The 25,739-nt window shown below is 40.1% G+C and overlaps 1 protein-coding gene across 1 annotated transcript; it reads right to left on the bottom strand.

The window, feature by feature from the left end:
- Positions 1-1,650: 1,650 nt before the first annotated feature.
- LOC106608468 (zinc finger protein 184) lies at positions 1,651-24,656 on the bottom strand. Its single transcript, XM_014206397.2, has 9 exons — positions 23,673-24,656; positions 23,247-23,344; positions 22,936-23,119; positions 15,075-15,891; positions 11,924-12,155; positions 5,195-5,531; positions 4,513-4,610; positions 4,246-4,426; positions 1,651-3,316 (listed from the first exon to the last, which is right to left on the bottom strand). The coding sequence occupies exons 1-9, from the start codon at positions 23,953-23,955 to the stop codon at positions 2,406-2,408; spliced, it is 3,141 nt and encodes a 1,046-aa protein (XP_014061872.2). The 5' UTR covers positions 23,956-24,656; the 3' UTR covers positions 1,651-2,405.
- Positions 24,657-25,739: the final 1,083 nt, after the last annotated feature.

Raw genomic sequence — 25,739 nt, 5'->3', positions numbered from 1 at the left:
GTATTAATGCAGCTAGCACAATGCAGTTCCTTAGACGCTGCATTTATATTTCAGTTCAGTATATATATTTTATATTTGAGATTCTTCAAAGTAGCCACCCTTTGCCTTGACAGCTTTGCACACGCTTGGCATTCTGTCAACTAGCTTCACCTGAAATGCTTTTTTCAACAGTCTTGAAGGAGTTCCAACATATGCTGAACACTTATTGGTTGCTTTTCCTTCACTCTGTGTTTTGGCTCATTGTCCTGTTGAAAAACAAATGATAGTCCCACTAAGCGCAAACCAGATGGGATGGCGTATCGCTGCAGAATGCTATGGTAGCCAACCTGGTTAAGTGTGCCTTGGATTCTAAATAAATCACTGACAACGTCACCAGCCAAGCACCCCCAAACCATCGCACCTCCTCCTCCATGCTTCACAGTGGGAACTACACATGTGGAGATCATCCGTTCACCTACTCGCATCTCACAAAGACACTGCGTTTGACTGACCTTCGTGTCTTAAAGTAATGATGGACAATTGTTACTCTTTGCTTATTTAAGCTGTTCTTGCCATAATATGGACTTGGTATTTTACCAAATAGGGCATCTTCTGTATACCCTCCCTACCTTGTCACAACACAACTGATTGGCTCAAAGGCATTAAGAAAGAAAGATATTCCACAAATTAAGTTTAAGAAGGCACACCTGTTAATTGAAATGCATTCCAGGAGACTACCTCATGAAGCTGGTTGAGAGAATATCAAGAGTGTGCAAAGCTGTCATCAGGGCAAAGGGTGGCTACTTTGAAGAATCTAAAATATTTTGATTTGTTTAACACTTTTTTGGTTACTACATGATTCCATGTGTTATTTCATTGTTTATGTCTTCACTATTATTCTACAATGTAGAACATTGCAAAAATCAAGAAAAACCCTCGAATGAGTAGGTGTGTCCAAACTTTTGACTGGTACTGTAAATTCCTCTACCATAAGCCGCCTCCAATGTTGTTTTAGAGAATTTGGCAGTACGTCCAACCGACCTCACAAATGCAGACCACGCGTAACCACACCCACCCAGGACCTACACATCCGGCTTCTTCACCTGCGGGAGACGTAGACCAGCCACCTGGACAGCTGATGAAACGGAGTAGAATGTCTCTCTGTAATAAAGACATTTTGTGGGGAAACACAAATTCTGATTGGCTGGGCCTGGCTCGTCAGTGGGTGGGCCTATGCCCTCCTAGGCCCACCCATGGTTGCACCCCTGCCCAGTCATGTGAAGTCCATAGATCAGGGCCTAATGAATTTGACATTGACTGATTTCCATATATGTACTGTGAATCGTTGAAATTGTTGCATTTATATTTTTGTTCAGTACATATATATATAGCCATATTATAAAGTAAATATGAATTCTCTATGACATATTTGTATACGTTTTATTAGACTTTTATGATGTAATAGATCATATGTGAAGAACGGCGCTGAATGAGATTTTATGATCGCGTAACCAACTAAGGTGGATATTGATCCAACACCTGCTGCTTATTCAAACCAGCCCACTGGGCACAGACGTCAGTTCAACATCTAGTTTCTATTTACATTTCTTTGAGTCGTCAACTAAAGTGAATTCAACATGAAATCAACACAAAATGTCACCTGTCACTGGATTTAGTTTGCAAGTTGGGTGGAGTCCAAGTCAAACCAAGACTCTTTATTTCTGAGCTCAGAGAGAATAACAGAGTTACACAGCGCAGTGTTGACAGTCTGAATTCCTGAAGCATTGAGTGATGAGCACATATCTTTATAGTTTCCTGTTCCTGGGACTTCAAAAAAGGACTTTATTCATACAAGGACACAGGTGCAAACAGCTGGTCTGCAATGCAGGATGATACTCCCAGGAGCAGATTATAATAGGACAGTTTCACAAGGTTAGTCACATACTCAGTTATGCGGACACATACGATTAACATTTTCCATTACAGAGTCTGAATATTTTCATTTAATAAAATCATCAGTAGACCAACAATGCAAATGTAAACAATGGAGCAAATGCATCACATCCAAAAATCACTTGATTATCTGTAGTGCTGGAGGAATGACACACCCAGATAAACACACACATAGAGTTTAAAAAGGACCATTTAAACACATGGAATCTGATCTACTTTATATTCAAACTGACAAACTCCATATTCAATTCATGTTTTATAACAAAAACATACAAATATATGTTTGAGTATACTTTGTACCATTTAATTTCATATGGTATAAACAGGTAAAAACATTCTCAGTCAACAATATAAGACAACGGGAACACTGTGTATGTTCTCTGATTAATTTTAAGTCAATGTGATGTGAAATATCAATTTACACACTAAGAGAAGTAATTAAGTCAATGTGATGTGAAATACAAGTTTACACACTAGGAGAAGTCATTATTCTCTCCTGTGTGGATTTTAACATGACTTTTAAGTGACTGTGATGAGCAATATGTCTTCCCACAGTCTGAGCACTTGTAAGGCTTCTCCCCTGTGTGCAGTCTCATGTGTTCCTTCAGGCTTCCTGACCGGCTAAATCTGTTTCCACACAGGGCGCAATGGTATGGGTTCTCCCCTGTATGTATTCGCTCATGAACTTTCAGGCTTCCTGACTGGCTAAAACTCTTTCCACACAGGGTGCAATGGTATGGCTTCTCCCCTGTGTGTATTTGCTCATGAGCTTTAAGTGTATCTAACCGCTTAAAATTCTTTCCACACTGGGCGCAATGGAAAGGCTTCTCCCCTGTATGTGTAAGCTCATGAGCTCTCAGGTTTCCTACCTGGCTAAAACGCTTTCCACACTTGGGGCAATGGAAAGGTTTCTCTCCTGTGTGTATTCGCTCATGAGCTTTCAGGTTTCCTACCTGGCTAAAACTCTTTCCACACAGGGTGCAATGGTATGGCTTCTCCCCTGTGTGTATTCGCACATGAGCTTTGAGGGTGTCTAACCGCTTAAACCTCTTTCCACACTGGGAGCAATGGAAAGGCTTCTCCCCTGTGTGTGTTCGCTCATGAGCTTTCAGCTTTCCTAAGTGGGTAATACTCTTTCCACACTGGGCACAATGGTATAGCTTCGCTCCAGTGTGTATCCTCTCATGTCTTTTCCTGTTAACTAACCTTTTAAAACGCTTTCCACAGTGGGCACAATGGTGTGGCTTCTCCCCTGTGTGCATTCGCTCATGAGCTTTCAGGCTTCCTAACCTGATGAAACTCTTTTGAATCTGGGAGCAGAGGTGTTGTTGTCTAGCTGGTTTGGACGTCTCTGGCTCTGGTTCCTCCGAGTTTGGTTTTTCTCCTGCCAAAGAGTGTTTATTTAAAAGAGAGACCTGAATGAAACCTCCACATGATAAAACTGCCTTGCTATGAGGTTTAATCCAAATCAGATCCCTCAATAACCAGAGGCAAGTTTTTTAACATTTAAAAATGTAAAACAATCTTGGTGTGATTTTAAAACAAATGCTGTACAGCTTCCTGGTAATTACTGATAATAAGTTTACATTAATATTTTATTCATTCTGTTTTAGAAGTCAAACAACTAGACAGTTCAATGACACCCAAGACACAGACATCACTTGATTCCTATCAAGCAGGTGGTTGTAAATATATAACCTTCTTAGCTGTATGGTACAGAATGTGACTTTTTCGATACGCATGAAAGCTTATTTTTCTTCAAATTTGTGCACAAATTTGTTTACATCCCTTTGCCAAGATAATCCATCCAGGTGTGCCATATCAAGGCTGATTAAACAGCATAGTCATTACACAGGTGCCCCTTGTGCCGGGGACAATAAATCAGCATGGTTACCACAGCATTCTGCAGCGATACGCCATCCCATCTGGTTTGGGCTTAGTGGGACTATCATTTGTTTTTCAACATTACAATGACCAAATACACCTCCAGGCTGTGTAAGGGCAATTTGACCAAAAAGGAGAGAGATGGAGTGCTGCATCAGATGACCTGGCCTCCACAATCACCCGACCTCAACCTATTTGAGATGGTTTGGGATGAGTTGGACCGCAGAGTGAAGGAAAAGCAACCAATAAGTGCACAGCATATGTGGGACCTCCTTCAAGACTGTTGGAAAAGCATTCTAGGTGAAGCTGGTTGAGAGAATGCCAAGAGTGTGCAAAGCTGTATTTGTATTAGCCGGGGACAGCCCTACTGGGAACAGATACCAGTGGGCAGATCTATTTTATTTGTTACAACTAAACTACAGCACTCACTTTGATGAGTCAAATCTGATCCTTTCTTCTCTTCTCCTCTCACAGTTCCACTCAACCCCGTTGTTTTCCTGCAGTCCACCAGCAGCACAGACAATGTCTTCATACCCAGCAGTAAGGCGCTACCGGGAGAGGTACGACACAGTGACTCCAGGAGGGTGGAAGGGGGTGAGCTAGCATTGTCCTGTTAATCATAAAGAGGGGACACATATCATTATGGATGCTGATGTCACTGTTGACATAAAGTGCTTTACAGAAACCCAGCTGTACCATCTGGTGTTCTGATCTGGAGAGACTCTTCTCTGACTCGTCAGCATCAGGATGTTGTTGAGGCTCCCCATAGGACCCATGATAGTCATGTCTCTCTCCTGTGTGAATGAGAACATCAAACAGATAGTAAACTTATGATCTTCTATTACAATAACAGTAACAGAGTCTTACAAGAGGCATTATTATGTCTAAAAAGGGCCTAAAATCATAAAAAGGGCCTAAAAATCATCATGATTTTTAAATATATTGTTTGTGATGCAAATGTGAAAGGGTGACTTTCACTTTTACTTGAGTCATTTTCTATTAAGGTATCTTTACTTTTACTCAAGTATGACAATTGGGTATTTTTCCCACCACTGTGATGCAAATGTTAAATGGTTGTTCCATAAAATGGGTGCCTTTTGCATCCCTTTGATATTTTAAGTAGAAATTATGCTCCAATATTGAATTTTAAAAGACTGTTATATTAGATAAAGTGCACTTTACACCACATGGAGAAGTCAATACATCTAATGTAAAATTCCCCTAAATATAAGTACCAATAGCAGATTGCCCCTTAAACAATTCAGGCGGTACCGAACAACGTATTCAAGTGTAGAACTTCAGTAGAATGCCCCTTTAAAACCACACATTAGTTCAACAACTGCATAGTTTGTGTCCCTGTATTTAAGACAGTACTCACTGGTGGTAATCGGATATTCTGACTCCTCCTCCTCCTTTTTCACTCCTAAAACGTCTTCCTCCTCCTCTTTTACTGAGATAGCCTCATCTTCCTCTTTCACTCCAAAATGTTCTTCCTCTTCTTTCACTACATTTTCTTCTTTTAATGTTATGGCATCTACCTCCTTTTTGATTCTGAAAGCTTCTACCTCCTCCTCTTCCACTCTGACAACGTCTTTCCCATTTTCCTGTTTCACTGTAAAATCATCCTCTTCTTCTTTCAATGTAATAGCCTCCTCTTCCTCCTCTTCCATTCTGAATGCTTCCTCGTCTTCTTTCACCAGAGCTTCTTTCTCCGTCTAGTTTAGTGAGCTCATGCTCCGGGTGATTAGCCTAGTGCAGTATCAAGTTAACGCATTTGCTAATTAACAAGCAAATTGCGTTTAAATGAACTAGTAGATACGTAAACAGAATTATGTTTAAAACACCAAGAGTAATATACACAAGATTGGTCGAAAGCGCTTCAATGTTTAGGTTTTATGTTGGCTAGCTAACCACCGCTTTGGTTGACTCAGAAGCCTTTTGTTGCTGTTGAAGAAGCCTCCTGTCCCGTCCACTAGATTATACGTCACGCAAGAAGCATAACCCGAAAGACTCATATCGCCATCTGCTGACTGGAGTGGGTAACGGAGATATGAAAAAAATCTTAATTTCAATCTTTATTCTGGCAAACAATGTCATAAGAAGTCATTTAAAAACAACCAGATGTTATGTTTTCTCTTCCTTCTTACAGCCAATACTTTCCTCCAGGTCTGACCTCCCCATTAGGCAGGATTAGGTGACAGATTGAAGAGGGTGGCATATTCAGAGATAAATTGACCAAGGCTCATCGCTAACAACACATAATAACACCTCATATAAGGCTGCCCAAAAACAATGAAAACGTTGCAAGAGGCAACATGGACAGATAGGGCTCTACCTGTGTAGAGCACATGCCCCTTTACCCTTCCTGTCTCTAAAGTGTCGTTTTGGATGGTGGTATAATTTGTATGCATTTTTTTCTCATAGTTATTCTGAACCTGCTGCCTGCAAGTCGTTGTTAAATTTGCCTAAGTGATTTGTGTTTTCCTTCAACTTTCTGAAGAGGAAACAGCCAGGAAATGCCCCTGTCTGAGTGTAGCTGTTAGCGATGATGCTAATGACAACCATCTTCTGGTTGATGGAAAAGCTTTCCCAAAACATTGTCAATTAAATGTTAAGTACAAAGTAGTCTATGTTTACCTGGCAGAATGATATCATGATTATTTGCATCAATCCAGTTGTGAATCAGAAACCTATAAAAACTAAACAGAGAAAATGAAATTTGAGAAAAAAACTAAGAACAGAATTTGGATGAAAATAAATGGATTTGATGGAGATGTTATATATAGATTGAGATGTTATAGGGCCCTAAATATTCTACACATCTTCTCTCATTACTGTATTATTTAGGGATAGTTTAGAGTAACAGCTGTATCCTGAAGTGACCTTTAACCTCCCTGCTCCTCAGTACTTCCACTGGATCAAAGCTTCAGCCATGTAGGATACATGATAGTGGCAACACATGGAGTTGGGTTGGATATAGTCATGGTAGGATACATGATAGTGGCAACACATGGAGTTGGGTTGGATATAGTCATGGTAGGATACATGATAGTGGCTTGTATATAGTCATGGTGGGATACATGATAGTGGAAACACATGGAGTTGGGTTGGATATAGTCATGGTAGGATACATGATAGTGGCAACACATGGAGTTGGGTTGGATATAGTCATGGTACAACAAATATTGTGGTTAAACTCAAATATACTAATTGATAAAACAAAACATATATTTAAAAAAAAAGTATAATTTTAGTGAATGATATCATAAATAGGATTGGTGGAGTTATGTCACACATGCAGCTAACACAGACATATGGAAATGTCTGCTCTACCCAAAATTACAACCAACTAATTGCAGCATTACCACAAAAATGGAAGAGGCAAGTAGAAGGGGAAAAAAGTAAGGAACTTGTATGTCGGCCCTGCATTAAAGAACATAAATGGTTAAAGAATTACCACAAAAATGGAAGAGGCAAGTAGAAGGGGAAAAAAGTAAGGAACTTGTATGTCGGCCCTGCATTAAAGAACATAAATGGTTAAAGAAAAGTGTGATAAATAAAAACATATTCCAATTTCATTTAAGGACCAAAAAACTGACAGCTGTGCCGTATAAATTGCAAAATAGTTGGGAAGAGATTTTCGATGTACCCATTCCATGGCACATGGTTTATGAATTGATACGCAAAACAACGCCGGATTCAAAACTTCAAATTTTTCAATTTAAAATACTATACAAAATTCTTGCAACCAATAGAATGTTATGTATATGGGGATACAATCTTCCCAGCTCTGCAGATTCTGCTGTGAGGAGGTAGAGTCATTCAATCATTTATTTTGGTATTGTCCATATGTAGCTCGTTTTTGGTCACAGGTCCAGGAATGACTGAAGAATTGTAACATTTGCCTAGAACTAACACTGCAGATAGCAATACTGGGTGATTTGAAAGGCCATAGTCAATCAATCAATAATATAATAATTATTTTAGCAAAAATGTTTGTTTAATTTACAATCTGTAGAAGCTATGAGAATAGAAAGTTTCAGTACTTTTGTGAAGCATCACAGCACAGTTGAAAAATATATGGCAAATAGAATTCCAAAATGGATGGTGTTGAGAGATAGATGGGAGGGGTTGAATGGAGCTGAAGGGTGAGACTAATAACAAGATAATCAATGTAAAACATACGGGGTCTGTAAAAATGTATATAGGTTCAGAACTTTTGTGAATAGCAGTTGCAAATAGAAATCAAACTGGATGGACATCAGAAATAGAGGAAGGACTAAAAACAAACAAAATATAACTATTGTAAAATAGATTGTGTCTGTAAAATGTGTATAAGATGTATAAACTGAAGGTAGAAGCTTAAGTGTTATTGTTTATTAGTTTACTCCAATTGGGGGAAGGGTGGTAGGGTTTGCGGGGAATAATAAAGGTATATTCTAAAAAAGAATGTATATCTATACAGGTATGTGTATGTATATATGTATGCATATGTGTATGTATATGGATATATATATTTACAAAAAAAAGATATGGGGGATTGGAAATGATGCAGACAATTACATTGATGGAAGCAACAATCCTTCTGCAATATTAATCTGATTCACCGCTTAAAAACAAACACATGAAAAGAAAACAACGTTGAGTCAACCAGTTTTGCCCAGTGAGATATTGTTTGTGGGAGAGAATATATTAGACGGTTGCTGTCTAAAAGTGATTGATGTGTTTTTCTGTGTCCTTTGGTTGTCCTCTCGCTGAACTGTTAATGACATCCTCTCCGGATGTTCTCACCATATTTAGTGTGTGATTATGTGACTTTATAGTGCAACTGTTTCTTTGTAGTAAAACACGTTTGAAGTAAAACATAATGTCCTGGTGATTGATGTGGTGTGTAGTGATCTTGTTGAGCTTAAAGAAATGTGTTTGATGTAAAATATGTGGGATGTCTCAGTCAACCCCCCAAAAGCCCCAGAGGCCTAACACCATCCTCTTTGAAAGGGTCATTGTACTCTTTAACTATGCTTCCTTTACTGACGACCTAAACAGATCAATTTTACCCTTACAAATAGTTGTCAGCTATCCAGATTTAATGGTCAAGAGGTTGTGAACCTAGAGGGGTCCTTGCAGACATGTTGTGTTTAGGTACACATATGTTTTCTGTTTATGAAGGAATAAATGATTGACAGGATATAGACCACAAAAAATATATAATTCTAGTCTTTAACGATGTGCCCTTTACTAATGACTTAAACAGATCATTTTAACACAGGCTAAGTCAGGGGCACACAGTGTGTTTTCTTGGTAGTCTTAAACAAATCTACTGTGAAACAAAAGTATCCACATCACACACATGTACCTTGTCAGATATAGTTTAAATGTATTCATATTTGAGTTTGTATCCCAATATGACACTTCAAATACATCACAGAAGACTGAAATGTAACAAAATGCCTATTGTGTTTATTGAACTGTACATTGAGGTGCTCAGTTGGTCAACGTTCCCCTCTAGTGATTCCCCAACATCTTGTCAACATTGTCGTGACGTTGTATTAGTTAATGTGACGATTGTTGCTCATCGAATGATTAACTGTTTATAATTGCGTGCTTAAATGAATCAAGCAATGAATCAAGCAATTATTAACTCATTAACCTGGGGCACCATGGGAAAATTAGTTTTATTGAGTTTCTATTTCCCAAATTAACTCAAAGAATATCAGAATATCGATTTTACAACAGTCGCTAAATTAATCAACCTCTAGTCTCATGTCTGAACGTCGCATAATCCGGGAATCTGCACGAACTCGGGCTTCACCAATGAGTTTACCACACCAATCTTAGTTGATTATTTATTTACTAGCAAGCTAAAATGATGATAAAAATACACATACACAAAACACAGTCTAGGCTATTGATTAGGACTTAGTATAACGGGCCAACGCACTATGGCGCGTGTTACCCAAAATGGGGATTTCTAAGAGAGAGAAACAAAGAAAGTACACGAGAGAAATATACATTTGGGTTCATTTGTCAGCTATGCTTATTTAACCCTAGCCTTTCCCCGAACTGCCGCTCTTATGGGTCCAAATATAATGATGTAATTACGTGTTGGAGATCTCAGAGGGGCGTCCCGCGTGGCTCGTTTAGGCTCCTCAAGGGCGCACTGCTCCGACGCAACTCTCTGATTGTCCTCACGATGTCAGTGTCCTTGGCTTGGTGGTCTGATTTCTTCCCTTTTCTCTGTGGTGTCGTCTGAGGACAGACAGCTCTGTAGCTCAGAGCTCACAGCGTATGAATGAAATAGTGTAGATACCACGATTCGATGAAGAGTGGAGGCTAGGTGGTTCGGCTTGATTTCACCCGCTTAGACACAGCTACTCATCCGTAGCTTGGGTAGAAACAGATTTCTTTGTCTTCAAACTTTGTGTTGCGTTTTGGGGTTCGTTGACCATTTAGACCTTCGCTGCAGCTTGCGGTCTCTTTTAGTCTAATGTTAATTCTCCAGTCTTCTGTCTTATACCCTCTGGTCAGAAGTGGGCGTAACCGCCTTTAGGGCAGTTCTCTGGGCGTACCAAGTTAAGGGACAAGGCCTAGATTTTACTCAAATCCAATTTTAGACACTAACTTCACATCTCATCTTTACCAAAACATTATCTTTGATTTGGATATTTTCTACACAACGTACAATGTATAAACATCAGACATATACATGGGAAACTCTTAAAGGTACAATGTTTTCATAATAACGTCATCTGTTAACCATTAATAACAAAACAAAAATGACATACATTTTCATATTCCATCCATCGTTATGAACACCATTGTGGCTGACGGAAACCATTGTTCCAAAGTCCCTTTATTGCATGTTTAATGTTCTGAGGCCAGTTCTCCATTGTGAGGACAAAGGAATTTCTCTGTGGCCTAAGGTTTATCATGGGCGTGAGGGGTCATAAAACCCCCACATCCTCATACCCCTAGATCTCTCCTCCTCTGTTGAGAGAGACCCTGTAGGATTGTGGTCTCCTGTAACCTGACCTGATCAGGACAGTCATGACAGTCCCCCTCTGGTAGGTTCAACTTGGAATGATTCTGCATGTTGCAACCCACCATAAGAATGACTATCGGATGTCCTGGTTTGTGGATCATCATAGCAGCCCCCCCCCCCTTGGTGGTTCACACTGGTAGGATTTCCACAAGCTGTGGGTCACCACCAGAATGGACCTAGGAGGTCTGGCAGTGGCTCTGTGTTCCGGCCCGTTGTCCGGTTATCCTGGCTAGTGGACCTAGGCAGTAACTTGGCAGACGTTAATAACGCACAACACTCAGGCAATACAGCATTACATTTCCTCCCCAAACGAGCGGCGTTCGGGCTCTACTGCTTCCTAAGTGTCAAAGGAAATGAAACGAAAAACTGGAATAGAAACATGAAAGTATACAAAATGTGTCTACCACACCTTAATCATCTAATATGGACTATGTTCTATATATGTCCAAGGTCTTGGCTAAATGGCTCTATCATGGCATTGTCTCTAATGTCATGTCTAGGGTGATCCTACTTGCAGGTGGGTAGTTAAGGCACTTGGAAAACCTTGGCCCCTGAAGGCCAAAGCTTATATCGGGGACATTACTGGGCTGCCCTAGCGAGTTCGGGAGAGGAGGCTGGGACTGGGCCCCCTAAGGGGGTTTCCGGATCCTTTGCCAACTTTCCAAACATCGGGATTGCTTCCGTCCCACGGGTGATCCTAGTATAAGACCTCATTAGGTCTTCCATTGCACGTGTGCGCCTGTGTACGTAGTAGGTGCACACGCCAAGGGAAATAAGACCAAGGATCATAGTAACAGTCAGGATACTGTCCGGCACCGTCCAAGAGCGGGCGACAGACAAATCTTTTGGTCTGTAGTCAGTAGGGTCGACTAAAAGTGCCTCATCCAGTACGCTAAGATCAACAGTCATGGGTCCTTCATACTGGATTTGGTATTGAATGGCTTGTGGTAACTCAAGGGAACGTTTAGCAAAAGCGTCCGGCATTTCAATCTCTGTGTCTATCCTGTTGTCGGGAAGTTGGTACAGAGCGAGGTCGTCTATGTGAATAATCGCCTCCTCTGGTACCTTAATAAAAACAGTCTGGTTGGGGAGGTTCAATTGGGTGATGGAGTCATGGCGTACGTAAGTCATAGTGGCGGACGCGAACGGTGTGTTGACCAACCATCGGTTCCCTACCACCTCCACTTGTGTGGTGGTGGCCCCATCCCTGGCTGTTAGTTTGGCTCTACAGCGTTCTTCGCTGGTGATAGCTTTAATACCACAAAGACGCTCAGTGTTATCCCTGACAAACGGTTTGCTAGGACAGAGGTAGTGGACGTCTTTGGTTAGAGTACACATTAGCAGGTTAGGGGTGAGATAGAAATCTGGGTTGTTTTCCTGGTAAGCTACAACTGGGGGCGTGGCAATCTTTACGTGGGTACTGTCGCGCCAAAATCCTACATTGAGAACCGTTTTCAATCTATAGATATTCTCCAGTTCAACAACCGGCAGCGTCAGTAGAAAACCCACTTCATTAAGATCAACATCAACGTGTATTGGGATGGCCGACCCCAGACTATAGGCCAAATGTGACTGTAACGGCCTTATCGTGGTTGAAGTAGCTGAGGTCAATATGTCGTGCACCACTGAGAGGGGCACTAGATATGAGGGGATTCTATTCATGGCCAAGTGGTCCATGGAAGAGCTAACTTCACAGAGAAAATCCTCCAATAACAATCAAACCAATTGGACATGGGCATAGTCATGGTTCATGACCTCTGCTAGCTTTCCTACAGACAGGATAGTTTTGTTCAGGAGAGTAGCGTGTGTGTTGACCACCAGAATAGTGTCCTAAAGACGTAGCAGCTGGCTAACAGACAACCGATCAACCTATTGTGTGTATTGAACATTCATATTGGACTGTAGCAGTTAGCTAACTGGCTAGTGATCAACCTATTGTGTGTATTGAACATTCATATTGGACTGTAGCAGCTAGCTAACTGGCTAGTGATCAACCTATTGTGTGTATTGAACATTCATATTGGACAGCCTTACCTATAGAGTAGCACCACCACCCATCAGCCCATTCTCTTCTTGATGTCAAAGCTGCAGTGTATTGTTGCTGTAGGAGTTTATAATTAATAATCCTATTTATTTCAAGCCACACTAAGATGTCACCACACTATTCCTTTAAAGCCCCTCTGTCAGATATAAATCATCAGAGTGGGAAACCAACTGAAATGAAAACAATGTAGCAAATGTATCACTATCAGAGGTGTGTATTATGACATCAGATAGAACGACTCAGACGTTCCAAATATCACCTGATTATCAGAGGGGTGTATTATGACATCAGATAGAACGACTCAGACATTCCAAACCAGGCTTCATCCATATCATGAAGGTGGATATTGATCCAACCATTTCAAAAGTAATGACCGGGCTGATGGAAACAGAATGTGTCTTTACAATTTTATAAATGCCGACAGACGATTTGTTAGTTCGTTTGACATAGTGGGGTCTTTTTGTGTCAGTAAAAACGTTTTAGTGAGAAATAGCGGTGGAAACTCCTTTATGAGCAAATATTTATATAATAACCATCACATCTTAGTTAACTTGGATTCACATGATGATATGTTGTGTGGTCCTCCCACTACGACTTGGGAACCCACGCAGTTTATTAGGCTACTGATGAAATAAGTTATGAACTTCACAGGGTGGTGAAAGTGCACGTGATGAGCTTGATGCTCCTTTTCAATACATTTTGATGGTCTTATTCTGGTGACATGATGATCGATGCTTGGTTGCCATTTGACAAATAAAATATCTCTCTTATCCATAATAATCTCATCATGTAGGTAGCCTACCAGCACTGTAATGTGAGCTGTTGGCTACAGTACATGTGCCATGTTCACATTTTATATAAAACCCAACAGCTTTTAAAAACCATCAGTAGTTGAAAATGTGATGGAAACCAATTTATTTTTCATTCAGTTCATGGGAATTTAAAAACAAAAGTATTTTTTTTGTGCACTACGTTATCATGCAAAGCATTTTATCCGCAATAAGTCTGTTTGATGGAAACATTTCTGGTGGGAAAATGCGTATATTTTTTTTATGCAGATTTGAGAATATTGACATGAAAATCTGTCGCAAGTTGCATGGAAACGTAGCTACTAAGGTGGATATTGATCCAACACCTGCCGCTTATTTAAACCAGCCCACTGGGCACAGACGTCAGTTCAACATCTAGTTTCTATTTACATTTCTTTGAGTCGTCAACTAAAGGGAATTCAACATGAAATCAACACAAAATGTCACCTGTCACTAGATTTAGGTTGCCAGTTGGGTGAAAAATAAATAAAGATTCCTGCTGTTGATGGCTTTTTACAAATCCAGTCAGTTTTCAACATTAATCAAACATCATCACGTTGATTTGTTTTGTTGAAATGACGTGGAAACAATGTTTATTTAACCAGGGGGAGGTTTCTAAATGCCCCCAATAAAGTCGAACGAGGAACTCTTCATTGAGACAATGATAAACAGCAATCCGTGGGAGAGTTGTGGTGGATATTATAAAATAAGGATCTGCTGGAGTCCAAGTCAAACCAAGATTCTTTATTTCTGAGCTCAGAGAGAATAACAGAGTTACACAGCGCAGTGTAGACAGTCTGAATTCCTGAAGCATTGGGTGATGAGCACATATCTTTATAGTTGCCTGTTCCTGGGCGGGACTTTATTCATACAAGGACACAGGTGAAAATTGGTTTGCAACACAGGATGATTATAATAGGACAGTTTCACAAGGTTAGTTACATAATCAGTTATGTGGAGACGCATACAATTAACATTTTCCATTAGTCTGAATATTTTCATGTCATTAAATCATCAGTGGGCCAACAATGCAAATGTAAACAATGGAGCAAATGCATCACATCCAAATATCACTTGATTATCTGTAGTGCTGGAGGAATGACACATGCATATCAACACACACATAGTTTAAAAAAGGACCATTTAAACACATGGAATCTGATCTACTCTATATTCAAACTGACATACTCCATATTCAATTCATGTTTTGTAATAAAAACATACACATATATTTGTGAGTATACTTTGTACATTGGTATAAACAAGTAAACATTCTCAGTCAACAATATAAGACAATGGGAGCACTGTGTATGTTCTCTGATGAATTTTAAGTCAACGTGATGTAAAATATGAGTTCACACACTAGGATGAGTAAGTATTCTCTCCTGTGTGGATTCTCACATGAACTCTCAGGCTTTCTAAAAGGCTAAAACTCTTTCCACACTGGCCGCAATGGTATGGCTTCTCCCCTGTGTGTATTCGCTCATGAACTTTCAGGCTTCCTGACTGGCGAAAACTATTTCCACACTGGGCGCAATGGTAAGGTGTCTCCCCTGTGTGTATTCGCTCATGAGCTTTGAGGGTGTCTAACCGCTTAAAACTCTTTCCACACTGAGAGCAAGGGTGTGGCTTCGCTCCTGTGTGTATCCTCTCATGTCTTTTCATGCTAACTAAATGGTTAAAACTCTTTCCACAATGTGAGCAGTAGTAAGGCTTCCCCCCTGTGTGCAGTCTCATGTGTTCCTTCAGGCTTCCTGACTGGCTAAAACTCTTTCCACACTGGGCGCAAAGGTATGACTTCTCCCCTGTATGTATTCGCTCATGAACTTTCAGGCTTCCTGACTGGCTAAAACTCTTTCCACACTGGGCGCAATGGTATGGCTTCTCCCCTGTGTGTATTTGCTCATGAGTTTTGAGGGTGTCTAACCGCTTAAAACTCTTTCCACACTGGGAGCAATGGAAAGGCCTATCCCGTGTGTGTGTTCGCTCATGAGCTTTCAGATTTCCTAAGTGGCTAAAACTCTTTCCACACTGGGCGCAATTTTGTGGCTTCGGTTCTGTGTGTGTCCTCTCATGTCTTTTCAGGCTTCCTAACTTGGTAAAACTCTTTCCAATCTGGGAGCAGAGGTGTTGTCTTGCTGGTTTGGATGTCTTTGGTTCCTCCAAGTTTGGTTTTCCTCCTGCCAAAGATATTGCTTAATTTTAAGAGAGACCAGTGTGAAATCTTCACATCATAAAACTGCCTTGCTATGAGGTTTAATCCAAATTAGATCCCTCAATAGCTCGAGGCCAGTTTTCAAACATTTAATAATTTAAAACAAATGATATTGTAGAGCTTCCTGGTAATTACTGATAATATGTTTGTGATGTCTGTGTCATAGAACTGTCTAGTTCTAGGATACTTATAAAACTGAATGAATAAAATAAGTAATGTATTCCTATCAGCAGGTGGTTGTAAATATATAACCTTCATAGCTGTATGATACAGAATGCGACCTACACACTTCCTTAAACCTAAAATAAGTAATTTTGTGTGGAAGTCCAAAACTTGGAGACAGACACAAAGCTCATCAGTAACATCTCCCCGTTGTTGAAAGGGTCGACCCAACGGATGTTTCATTTATTTAGACGTTCACACATATTTTACATTTTGACTATCATTAATGTCATGATATTTTGTGTAAGGTAAAAAATTATGACATATTTTGGGTAGATGTTCCTAAAAATATAAACGCAACATGTAAAGTGTTGGTCCCATGTTTCATGAGCTGAAATAAAAGATCCCAGAATTCTTCCAAACGCACAAAAGCTTATTTCTCACAAATTCTGTGCACACATTTGTTTACATCCCTGTTAGTGAACATTTATTCCTTTGCCAAGACAATCCATCCATTTGAGAGGTGTGGCATATCAAGAAGCTGATTAAACAGCGTGATCATTACACAGGTGCACCTTGTGCTGGGGACAATAAAAGGCCACTCTAAAATGTGCAGTTTTGTCACACAACACAATGCCACAGATCTCTCAAGTTTTGAGGGAGTGTGCAATTGGCATGCAACTGGAGCAGTTATCAGATAATTGAATGTTCATTTCTCTACCAGAAGCTGCATCCAACATAATTTTAGAGAATTTGGCAGTACATCCAACTGGCCTCACAACCGCAGACCACGGTTAACAACGCCAGCCCAGGACCTCCACATCGTCTGAGACCAGCCACAAGAACAGATGATGAAACTGAGGAGTATTTCTCTCTGCAATAAAGCCCTTTTGTGGGGAAAAACTAATTCTGATTAGCTGTTCTGGGTTATGCCCTCCCAGGGCCACCAATGGCTGCGCCCCTAGCCAGTCATGTGAAGTACATAGATTAGGGCCTCGTTCATTTATTTACATTGACTGATTTTCTTATTTGAACTGTAAATCGTTGAAATTGTTGCATTTATATTTTGTTCAGTATTTTACAGTGCCTTCGTAAAGTATTCAGACTCCTTGACTTTTTCCACATTTTGCTGGGTTACAGCCTTATTCCAAAATGTATTCAATAGTTTTTTCCCCCCTCTTCAATTGACACACAATATCCCATGACAAAGCAAAAACGTTTTTCGAAATTTTTCCTAATTTATTAAAAATAACAAACTTAAATATCACATTTACATAAGTATTCAGACCCTTTACTCAGTACTTTGCTGAAGCCCCTTTAGCAGCGATTACAGCCTAGAGTCTCCTTGGGTATGATGCTACAAGCTTGACACACCTGTATTTGTGGAGTTTCTCCCATTATTCTCTGCAGATCCCCTCAAGCTCTGTCAGGTTGGATGGGGAGCGTCGCTACACAGGATAATCAATGGAAACATGATGAACCTCAGCTCAATTTCGAGTCTCATATCAAAGGGTCTGAATACTTATGTAAATAAGGTATTTCTGTTTTTTAATACATTTGCAAGAAAAAATGTAATCCTGTTTTGGGGTATTGTGTGTACATTGATGAGGAATATTAAAAAAAAATGTTTTTTTGAAATCAGACTAACGGAAAAAAAACAAGGAAAAAGTCAAGGGTTCTGAATACTTTCCGAAGGCACCGTATATAGTGTATATAACAATGTGTATAGTGTATATAATAATGTGTATAGTGTATATAATAATGTATAGTGTATATAATGTATATAGCCATGTTATGAAGTATGAAAAGGCTTTTTCATTCACGTGTCATGAATTCATTATGACATCATCATATTTGTTTTTGTTTTACATTAATTGTATATGGTTCATTGAACAAACATGGGAAACAGTGTTTAAACCCTTTACAATGAAGATCTGTGAAGATATTTGGATATTTACGAATTATCTTTGAAAAACAGGGTCCTGAAAAGGATACATTCATTTTTTTGCTGAGTTAATTTGTATATGTTTTACGGGTTGAAAAGTGTTTTTTTCTCAGTCATAAATAAAGAAATTCCAGCTGAAAGACAAAGGCCATAACTTTAATAAAATAACAAATTAACTGGCAAAGTAGCGGAGCGAGGTCCGCATCCAGCAACGTCATGAGTCACGTTCTTGCAGCTGTTTCAGTACAACACTACAGGGAGAGAAAGGGGGAGAGGGCAAACTCCACTTTACTAGTTTCATAGTATGGAATCACTTAGTAGTTTATGGATTTTGTGTAAACTTCTCCTTTAAAGCATCATTGACAAATAATTAATTGAAGTAACATTTGTAGACTAGCTTTTAAGACTGGTGGGCCAGTAACCAAAAGGTTGCTGGTTCAAATCTACCGTTTTGCCCTTGAGTAAAGCAGTTAACCCCCAACAACAACTGCTCCCCAGGCACCGATGACGTGGTCATCGATTAAGGCAGCTCCCCCCCGCATCTCTCTGATTCAGAGGGGTTGGTTTCAATGCGGAAGACACGTTTAGGGTGAATGGATTCAGTTGTGACAGACTAGACATCCCCTTTCCTTCCATCCCAGTCCTCCTTTAAGACTCCATAATGTTTCATCATTAGATACTACAGTCCTTCAACAATGGGTGCCATATGAATCTTTACCACTTGCTCTGTAATATGAGTAGTATTCAGATTTCATTCAAACATTTCTTACATGAATATTGAAAAATATAAACATGAATATTGAAATAAATATATATATTTAAATGTTTATATATATATACTGTAAGGGTATATCAGTTCCAGGATCTCTGCTAGTGTTAAAATTATGGGCCATTTTATACAGAGAAATTGTGGCGAAATCCTGCATGGAGCCTTCACTGTGCTCTGCCACTTTAAGAACGCATCAGCAGTCAGGAAGGAGGAAATAAAGATAGCTCTCCACAGAGAGACGGAAGTGCTATTGGTTGGCGCGGAAGTTTGACACTGTGTGCAACTCTGCAGAACTCTTGTTTATTTTCAGCGTGCTTAGTTGTGAAGTGTTTAAGTCGATCGCCGGTGTTACCCCTCTAGGTCGTGGTTGTAGTCTTTTTGGGGCCGCTCCTGTCATTGTGTGAGTGGTGGAGTAGCAACATTGTTGTGAAGCTTTGAAAAACACACCATCAGGTGTTTCAGACGGACAGACTGAAGTCAACAGCTCAGACCCTCCTCTCTCATTTTCCCTCTAATGCTTTTCACTGCTGCAGACTTTCTTTTTATCCTTTCAATGTTTGTTGGACTATTATTCCTCTGCCAGTTGTAGTTGGTGGGACATTTTAGTTAAAGGGAGTTTGCGTGAGAGCTCATGTTTATTGCCGTTTGAATTGTATTGATTTTGTGTGGGACTGTTTACATTTGGCAGAGAAGATTTTGGGACATTTTAAGGCCTCTGTTGTCTATGAACACACCCATGCATACCCCCCCTGCACTCCACCACTGGGAGGTAATACAGATTATTACCCCCCTGCACTCCACCACTGGGAGGTAACACAGATTGTTGCAAATCCTCTAATGTTGATGACTGGGTTCTTTCTTGCCAATTGTTTCTATGAAGTTGCCGTTAAATTTCTCTGCCATTATTATTGGTTGGGTTACCCCTGGGCTGTGATGGGTGTTTTATATGGTGGGTCTTATGTTCTCTCCCCACTGGCTATCTGGCCAACAGACTCCACTTTAGTCTCCACTGGCTATCTGGCCAACAGGCTCCACTCTACTCAGTAACTTCTGCTGATGTGTGTCTGGTAGCACTACTCTATCTATTCTACTCTTTTCCTTTCTGCAGGTTAATACTTGCCTGGCACCTCAACAAAATATTTATCTTTATCCCCCTCTAACAATACAGCTACAGAATTAGCATAGTAGACCAATGTAACTTAAGGTTACCTGAAATATTTAGGACTAACTTATTCCTTGCCACCCATTCTGAAACTAACTTCAGCTCTTTGTCAAGTGTTGCTGTCATTTCAGTTGCTGTGGTAGCTGACGTGTATAGTGTGGAGTTATCCTCATACATAGCTTTATTCAAAGCCAGTGGCATGTCGTTAGTAAAGATTACTTTTTTCAATGGGCCTAGACAGCTGCCCTGGGGAATTCCTGATTCTGTTGGACTGGCTTCCATTCTAGAACACCCTCTGTGTTCTGTTAGACAATATAGCAGGGGGTGTAAAGCCATAACACAAGTTTTTCCAGCAGCAGACTTTGATCGAATTGTATCTGGTCAAACACAATTTTTACAAAGAATGTAAGGGTTGGTAACAGGTTGATTGGTCAGCAATTTCAGCCAGTAAAGGGGGCTTTACTATTCTTAGGTAGCAGAATGACGTTTGCCTCCCTCCAGGCCTGAGGGCACACACTTTCTAGTAGGCTTAAATTGAAGTTAGGGCAAATAGGAGTGGCAATATCGTCCGCTATTATCCTCAATCCTTTTCCATCCACGTTGTAAGACCCCGGTGACTTGTCATTGTTGAAAGACAACAATAATTGTTTCACCTCTTCCACACTTACTTTACAGATTCAAAATTACAATGCTTGTCTTTCATAATTTGGTTAGATATACTTGGATGTGTACTATCAGCGTTTGTTGCTGGCATGTCATGTCTAAGTTTGTTTATCTTGCCAATGAACAAAATCATTCAAGTAGTTGGCAATATCTGTGGGTTTTGTGATGAATGAGCCATCTGATTCAATGAATGATGGTGCAGAGTTTGCCTTTTTGCCCAAAATGTCATTGAAGGTGCTACAAAGCTTTTTACAATCATTCTTTGTAATTTATCTTTGTTTCATAGTGTAGTTCGTTCTTCTTTTTATTCAGTTTAGTCACATGATTTCTCAATTTGCAATACGTTTGCCAATCAGTTGTACAGCCAGACCTATTTGCCATCTCTTTTGCCTCCTACCTCTACACCAGGTATTTCCAAACTGGGGTATGCCAAATAAAAATGTGATTCACATGTACATTTTTTTCTCTCACATTTTCAAACAGTCCATTTAGATTTTCCAACCGGGCTATGCATTTGGGCAAGTTTTTTTTCTAACTTGAGTAGCCTCGTTTCACTGCCAAAAACAAAATTAAACCATCTAGTGTTCAGCGAAATAACAACACAATGTCAAATACAGGTAGCCTAAATAATTAACATCCAATCACATTAACCGTTACTCTCTCGCGGGAATTCCACTAACAGTCCGTATGTAGCCAAACGTAGCTGCTGCTCATGTTGGTATCTGTACTGATGGCGCAAAAGCCATGACAGGGAGACATAGTGGAGTGGTAACGCGCGTGCAAGCAGTTGCTCCCGACGCCACTTGGGTACACTGCAGCATCCACCGAGAGGCTCTTGCTGCCAAGGGAATACCTGACTGCTTCAAAGACATTTTGGACACTACAGTGAAAATGGTTAACTTTGTTAAAGCAAGGCCCCTGAACTCTCGTGTATTTTCTGCACTATGCAATGATATGGGCAGCGACCATGTCACGCTTTTACAACATACAGAAGTGCACTGGTTATCAAGGGGCAAAGTATAGACACGTTTTAAATACAGGCACAGACTGTGTGGAAAATGATTTAAGACAGACTCACTCCAATACAACCCAACATTGCAGAGTTATGTGCATCCTTTCAAGCACACCCTCCTCATTAACCTGTGGTAAGTTATTCACCATTTTCGATTAACAAATAAGGTTTTATATGTAAGATGGTTAAATAAAAAGAAATTATTGATTATTATTATTATATTATTATTTGTGCACTGGTCCTATTAGAGCTCTTTGTCACTTCCCACGAGCCAGGTTGTGACAAAAACTCACATTTATTAAACATAAGAATAAGTGTATCATATAGTGTGTGTGTGGCAGGCTTACAAGATGGCAAAAAACAACATTTGAGAGTGCGCTGACCCTGGTGCTAGAGGGGGTACGTAATGTTTGAAGGGGTACAGAACTATAAAAAGTTTGGGAACCACTGCTCTACACCATACCATTTTTCTATTCCTCATCAATCCACGTGGATTTAACCGTTTTACAGTCATTTTCTTAATGGGTGCATGCTTATTTAGTAACTGGGATAAGCAGTTCCATAAATGTGTCAAGGGCAGCGTCTGGTTGCTCATCATTACACACCACGGACAAACAGATATTATTTACATCAAAAACATAGGAATCACTACAAAACTTATTTTATGAATTCTTATACACATTATTAGGCCCAGCCTTTAGAACTGTGGTTGTCCTTGATATGGTTATTATATTGTGATCACTACATCTGATGGATTAGGATACTGCTCTAAAACCCATTTCTGCAGCATTGGTAAAGATATGATCAAAACATGTTGATGATTTCATTCCTGTACTGTTTGTAAATACCCTGGTAGGTTGATTGATAACCTGAACCATGTTGTAGGCACAAGTTACAGTTTGAAGCTTTCTCTTGAGTGGGCAGCCGGATCACAGCTTTCCTCCAGTATTAGTTAATTAATAAAAACAGGCCAAATTGAAGTGTCTGGAGGTTGACTGGGACAGGCAATGTAATATCCATAACGTTTTAAGGAAAGGTTTTTGTAAAACATTCTCCTTACCTCAGATCATCTTGAAACTTTCTCTCAAAAGCTAACTTTTTCATCAAGGTTTTAATACGGTCTATTGGTTTCTCTCTTTTCATTGGCAGAATCCTTTTTCAGTGTTATTATATTCATAACATCCATATCCACCAGTCTATCTTCATGTCAACTAACAGAACTCTGCAGGTTGTCCTGGTAACAGATACCAGTGGGCAGATCTATTTTATTTGTTCAAACTAAACTACAGCACTTACTTCGATGTGTCAAATCTGATCCTTTCTTCTCTTCTCCTCCTCTCACAGTTCCACTCAGCCCCGTTGTTTTCCTGCAGTCCACCAGAAGTACAGACAACCTCTTCATACCCAGCAGTAAGGCGCTACCGGGAGAGGCACGACACGGGGACTCTGGGAGGGAGGAAGGGGGCGGGCTAGCGTTGTCCTGGTAACCATAAAGGGACACAGAGACATCTCATTATGGATGCTGATGTCACTGTTGACATAAAGTGCTTTACAGAAACCCAGCCCCTGATAGAGCAAGCTGTATGCTAGACCAGACCAAGCTGTACCATCTGGTGTTCTGATCTGGAGAGACTCTTCTCTGCCTCGTCAGCATCAGGATGTTGTTGAGGTTCCCCAGAGGATCCACAATAGTCATGTCTCTCTCCTGTGTGAATGAGAACATCAAACAGGTGGTAAACTTATGACCGTCTATTAAAATCATAGGGTCTTACAAGAGGCATGAATATCTCTAAAAAGGGCCTAAAATGCAAATGTTAAAGGGTTGTTCGACAAAATGGGTGCCTTTGAAGAATTCAATAAATCTAATTTAAAAGACCCCAAAATATGTACCAATGGCAGATTGACCCGTCAACACATTATAGAGTACTGAACAACATATTGAAGTGTAGAACTTCAGTAGAATGCCCCTTTAAAACCACACATTAGTTCAACAACTGCATAGTTTGTGCCCCTGTTTTTAAGACAGTACTCACTGGTGTTAATCTGATCTTCTGTCTCCTCCTCTTTCACTCCCAAAACGTCTTCCTTCTTCACCTTTATTGAGATAGCATCCTCTTCCTCTCTAAACGGTTCTTTCTCTTCTTTCCCTATAACAACCTCCTCTTCCTCCTTTTTCATTCTGAAAGGTTCTTTCTCTCCTTTCACTGTAATATCCTCCTCATTTTCTTCCACAACAATGTTCAGCGCCAGAGCTTCTTTCTCCAAAAAGCAAACCTCATCTTCTTTAGCAGGGTAGGAGTAGTTTAGTGAACTCATGGTCAGTGATGTTAGCTAGCTAGTTAGCATTAGCGACTAGCCTAGTACTAGGCTCAGCATCAATCTTTAACATGTTTGCAAATTGAACAAGCAAATTAGGTTCAAGTTAACCAGTTGACACGTCAACAGAAATGTGCTCAAAACACTGAGATAAGCTAATGTACATTAACATGGTCTAAAGCGTCAATCTTTCAGTTTTATGTTGGCTAGCAAGCTACCGAGGTGGTTGAAAGAGTAGCCGTGTTGTTGTTCCTGAAGAAGCGTCCCGTCCATTATACGTCACGCAAGAAGCATCGTCTGAAAGACGCAGATCCGCCATCTGATGACTGGAGTGGGTAACGCAGTTTGGAAACAAGTTACTACACTTTTTGTATTGGAAATAACGTCAAAAAATGTTAACAATAAGCTGATATATTTTCTCTTACGTCTTACAAATAATACGTTCCTGTACACAGACGTAGAAGCTTAATATGAATATGTAGATTATGAATAAATACTTCTATGAATAGGTAGTGTGTTTAATACACATTTACTCTTAATTTTTTACATTCGTTTTAATCTAGATGTGACCATACTATTCCCCTAAAGCCACGCTCTATAAGATACAAACCATCCTGAAAACAACAGAGCAAATGCATCACATGCAAATAGCACTTGATTATCTGTAGTGCTATACACTGAGTCTACAAAACATTAAGAACACCTGCTCCTTCCATGAAATAGACTGACCAGGTGAATCCAGGTGAAAGCTTATTGATGTCACTAGTTAAATCCACTTCAATCAGTGTAGATGAAGGTGAGGAGGACAGGTTAAATATGGATTTTTAAGCCTTGAGACAATTGAGGCATGGATTGTGTATGTGTGCCATTCAGGTGGTGAATTGGGAAGACAAAATATTTAAGTGTTTTTGAACAGGGTATGGTAGTAGGTGCCAGGCGCACTGGTTTGTGTCAAGAACTGCAACGCTACAGTTTCCCATGTGTACCAAGAGTGGTCCACCACCCAAACAGTGGCAGTCAATGCGGTTTAAGATGAGGGAGGCCAATTTTTTTAGCATAGCATCCCTCTGTTTGAGCCGGGTGTTTGAGTGGGCTAAACTTGCTAGCTGCATTTGCTAGCTAAGTAAGTGAAACTGAAAGTGGAAAATAAATGACAAACTCTCTCTCTCTCTTGCTTCTCCAAATTTGTTAAAAACTGTTCAACTATTGTCTTTTTCTCTCTTTGAGTCAACTACTCACCACATGTTATGCACTGCAGTGCTAGCTAGCTGTAGCTTATGTTTTCAGTACTATATTCATCCTCTGATCCTTTCATTGGTTGGACAACATTTCAGTTCATGCTGCAAGAGCTGATAGTTTGGAGGACGTCCTCCGGAAGTTGTCATAATTACTGTGTAAATCTATGGAAGGGCTTGAGAATCATGAGCCTCCTAGGTTTTGTATTGAAGTCAATGTACCCAGAGGAGGATGCAAAATACTATGTTTTAATCAAATATTTGGTGACGTGATTATATTTACTATAGTTTTATCTGAAAAGGATAACTTTCTAAATGTTTTACCATTTTTATTTTTCTGAAAATCACTCAGGATGGGGCTCCCCTTCCTCCTCTGAGGAGCCTCCACTGCACCTAAAGGACATCCAGCCAACTTGACACAATTGTGGGAAGCACTGGAGTCAACATGGGCCAGCATCCCTTTTTTTACCCTTTTTGACACCTTGCTGAGTCCATGCCCCGACGAATTGAAGCTGTTCTGAGGAGAAAAGGGGAGGGTCCAACTCCATA

The sequence above is a fragment of the Salmo salar genome, chromosome ssa02 (genome assembly GCF_905237065.1).
Source record: "Salmo salar chromosome ssa02, Ssal_v3.1, whole genome shotgun sequence".
NCBI lineage: Eukaryota > Metazoa > Chordata > Actinopteri > Salmoniformes > Salmonidae > Salmo > Salmo salar.
Note: the sequence above shows the minus strand (reverse complement) of the source record. Positions and strands in the feature narration are given on the sequence as shown.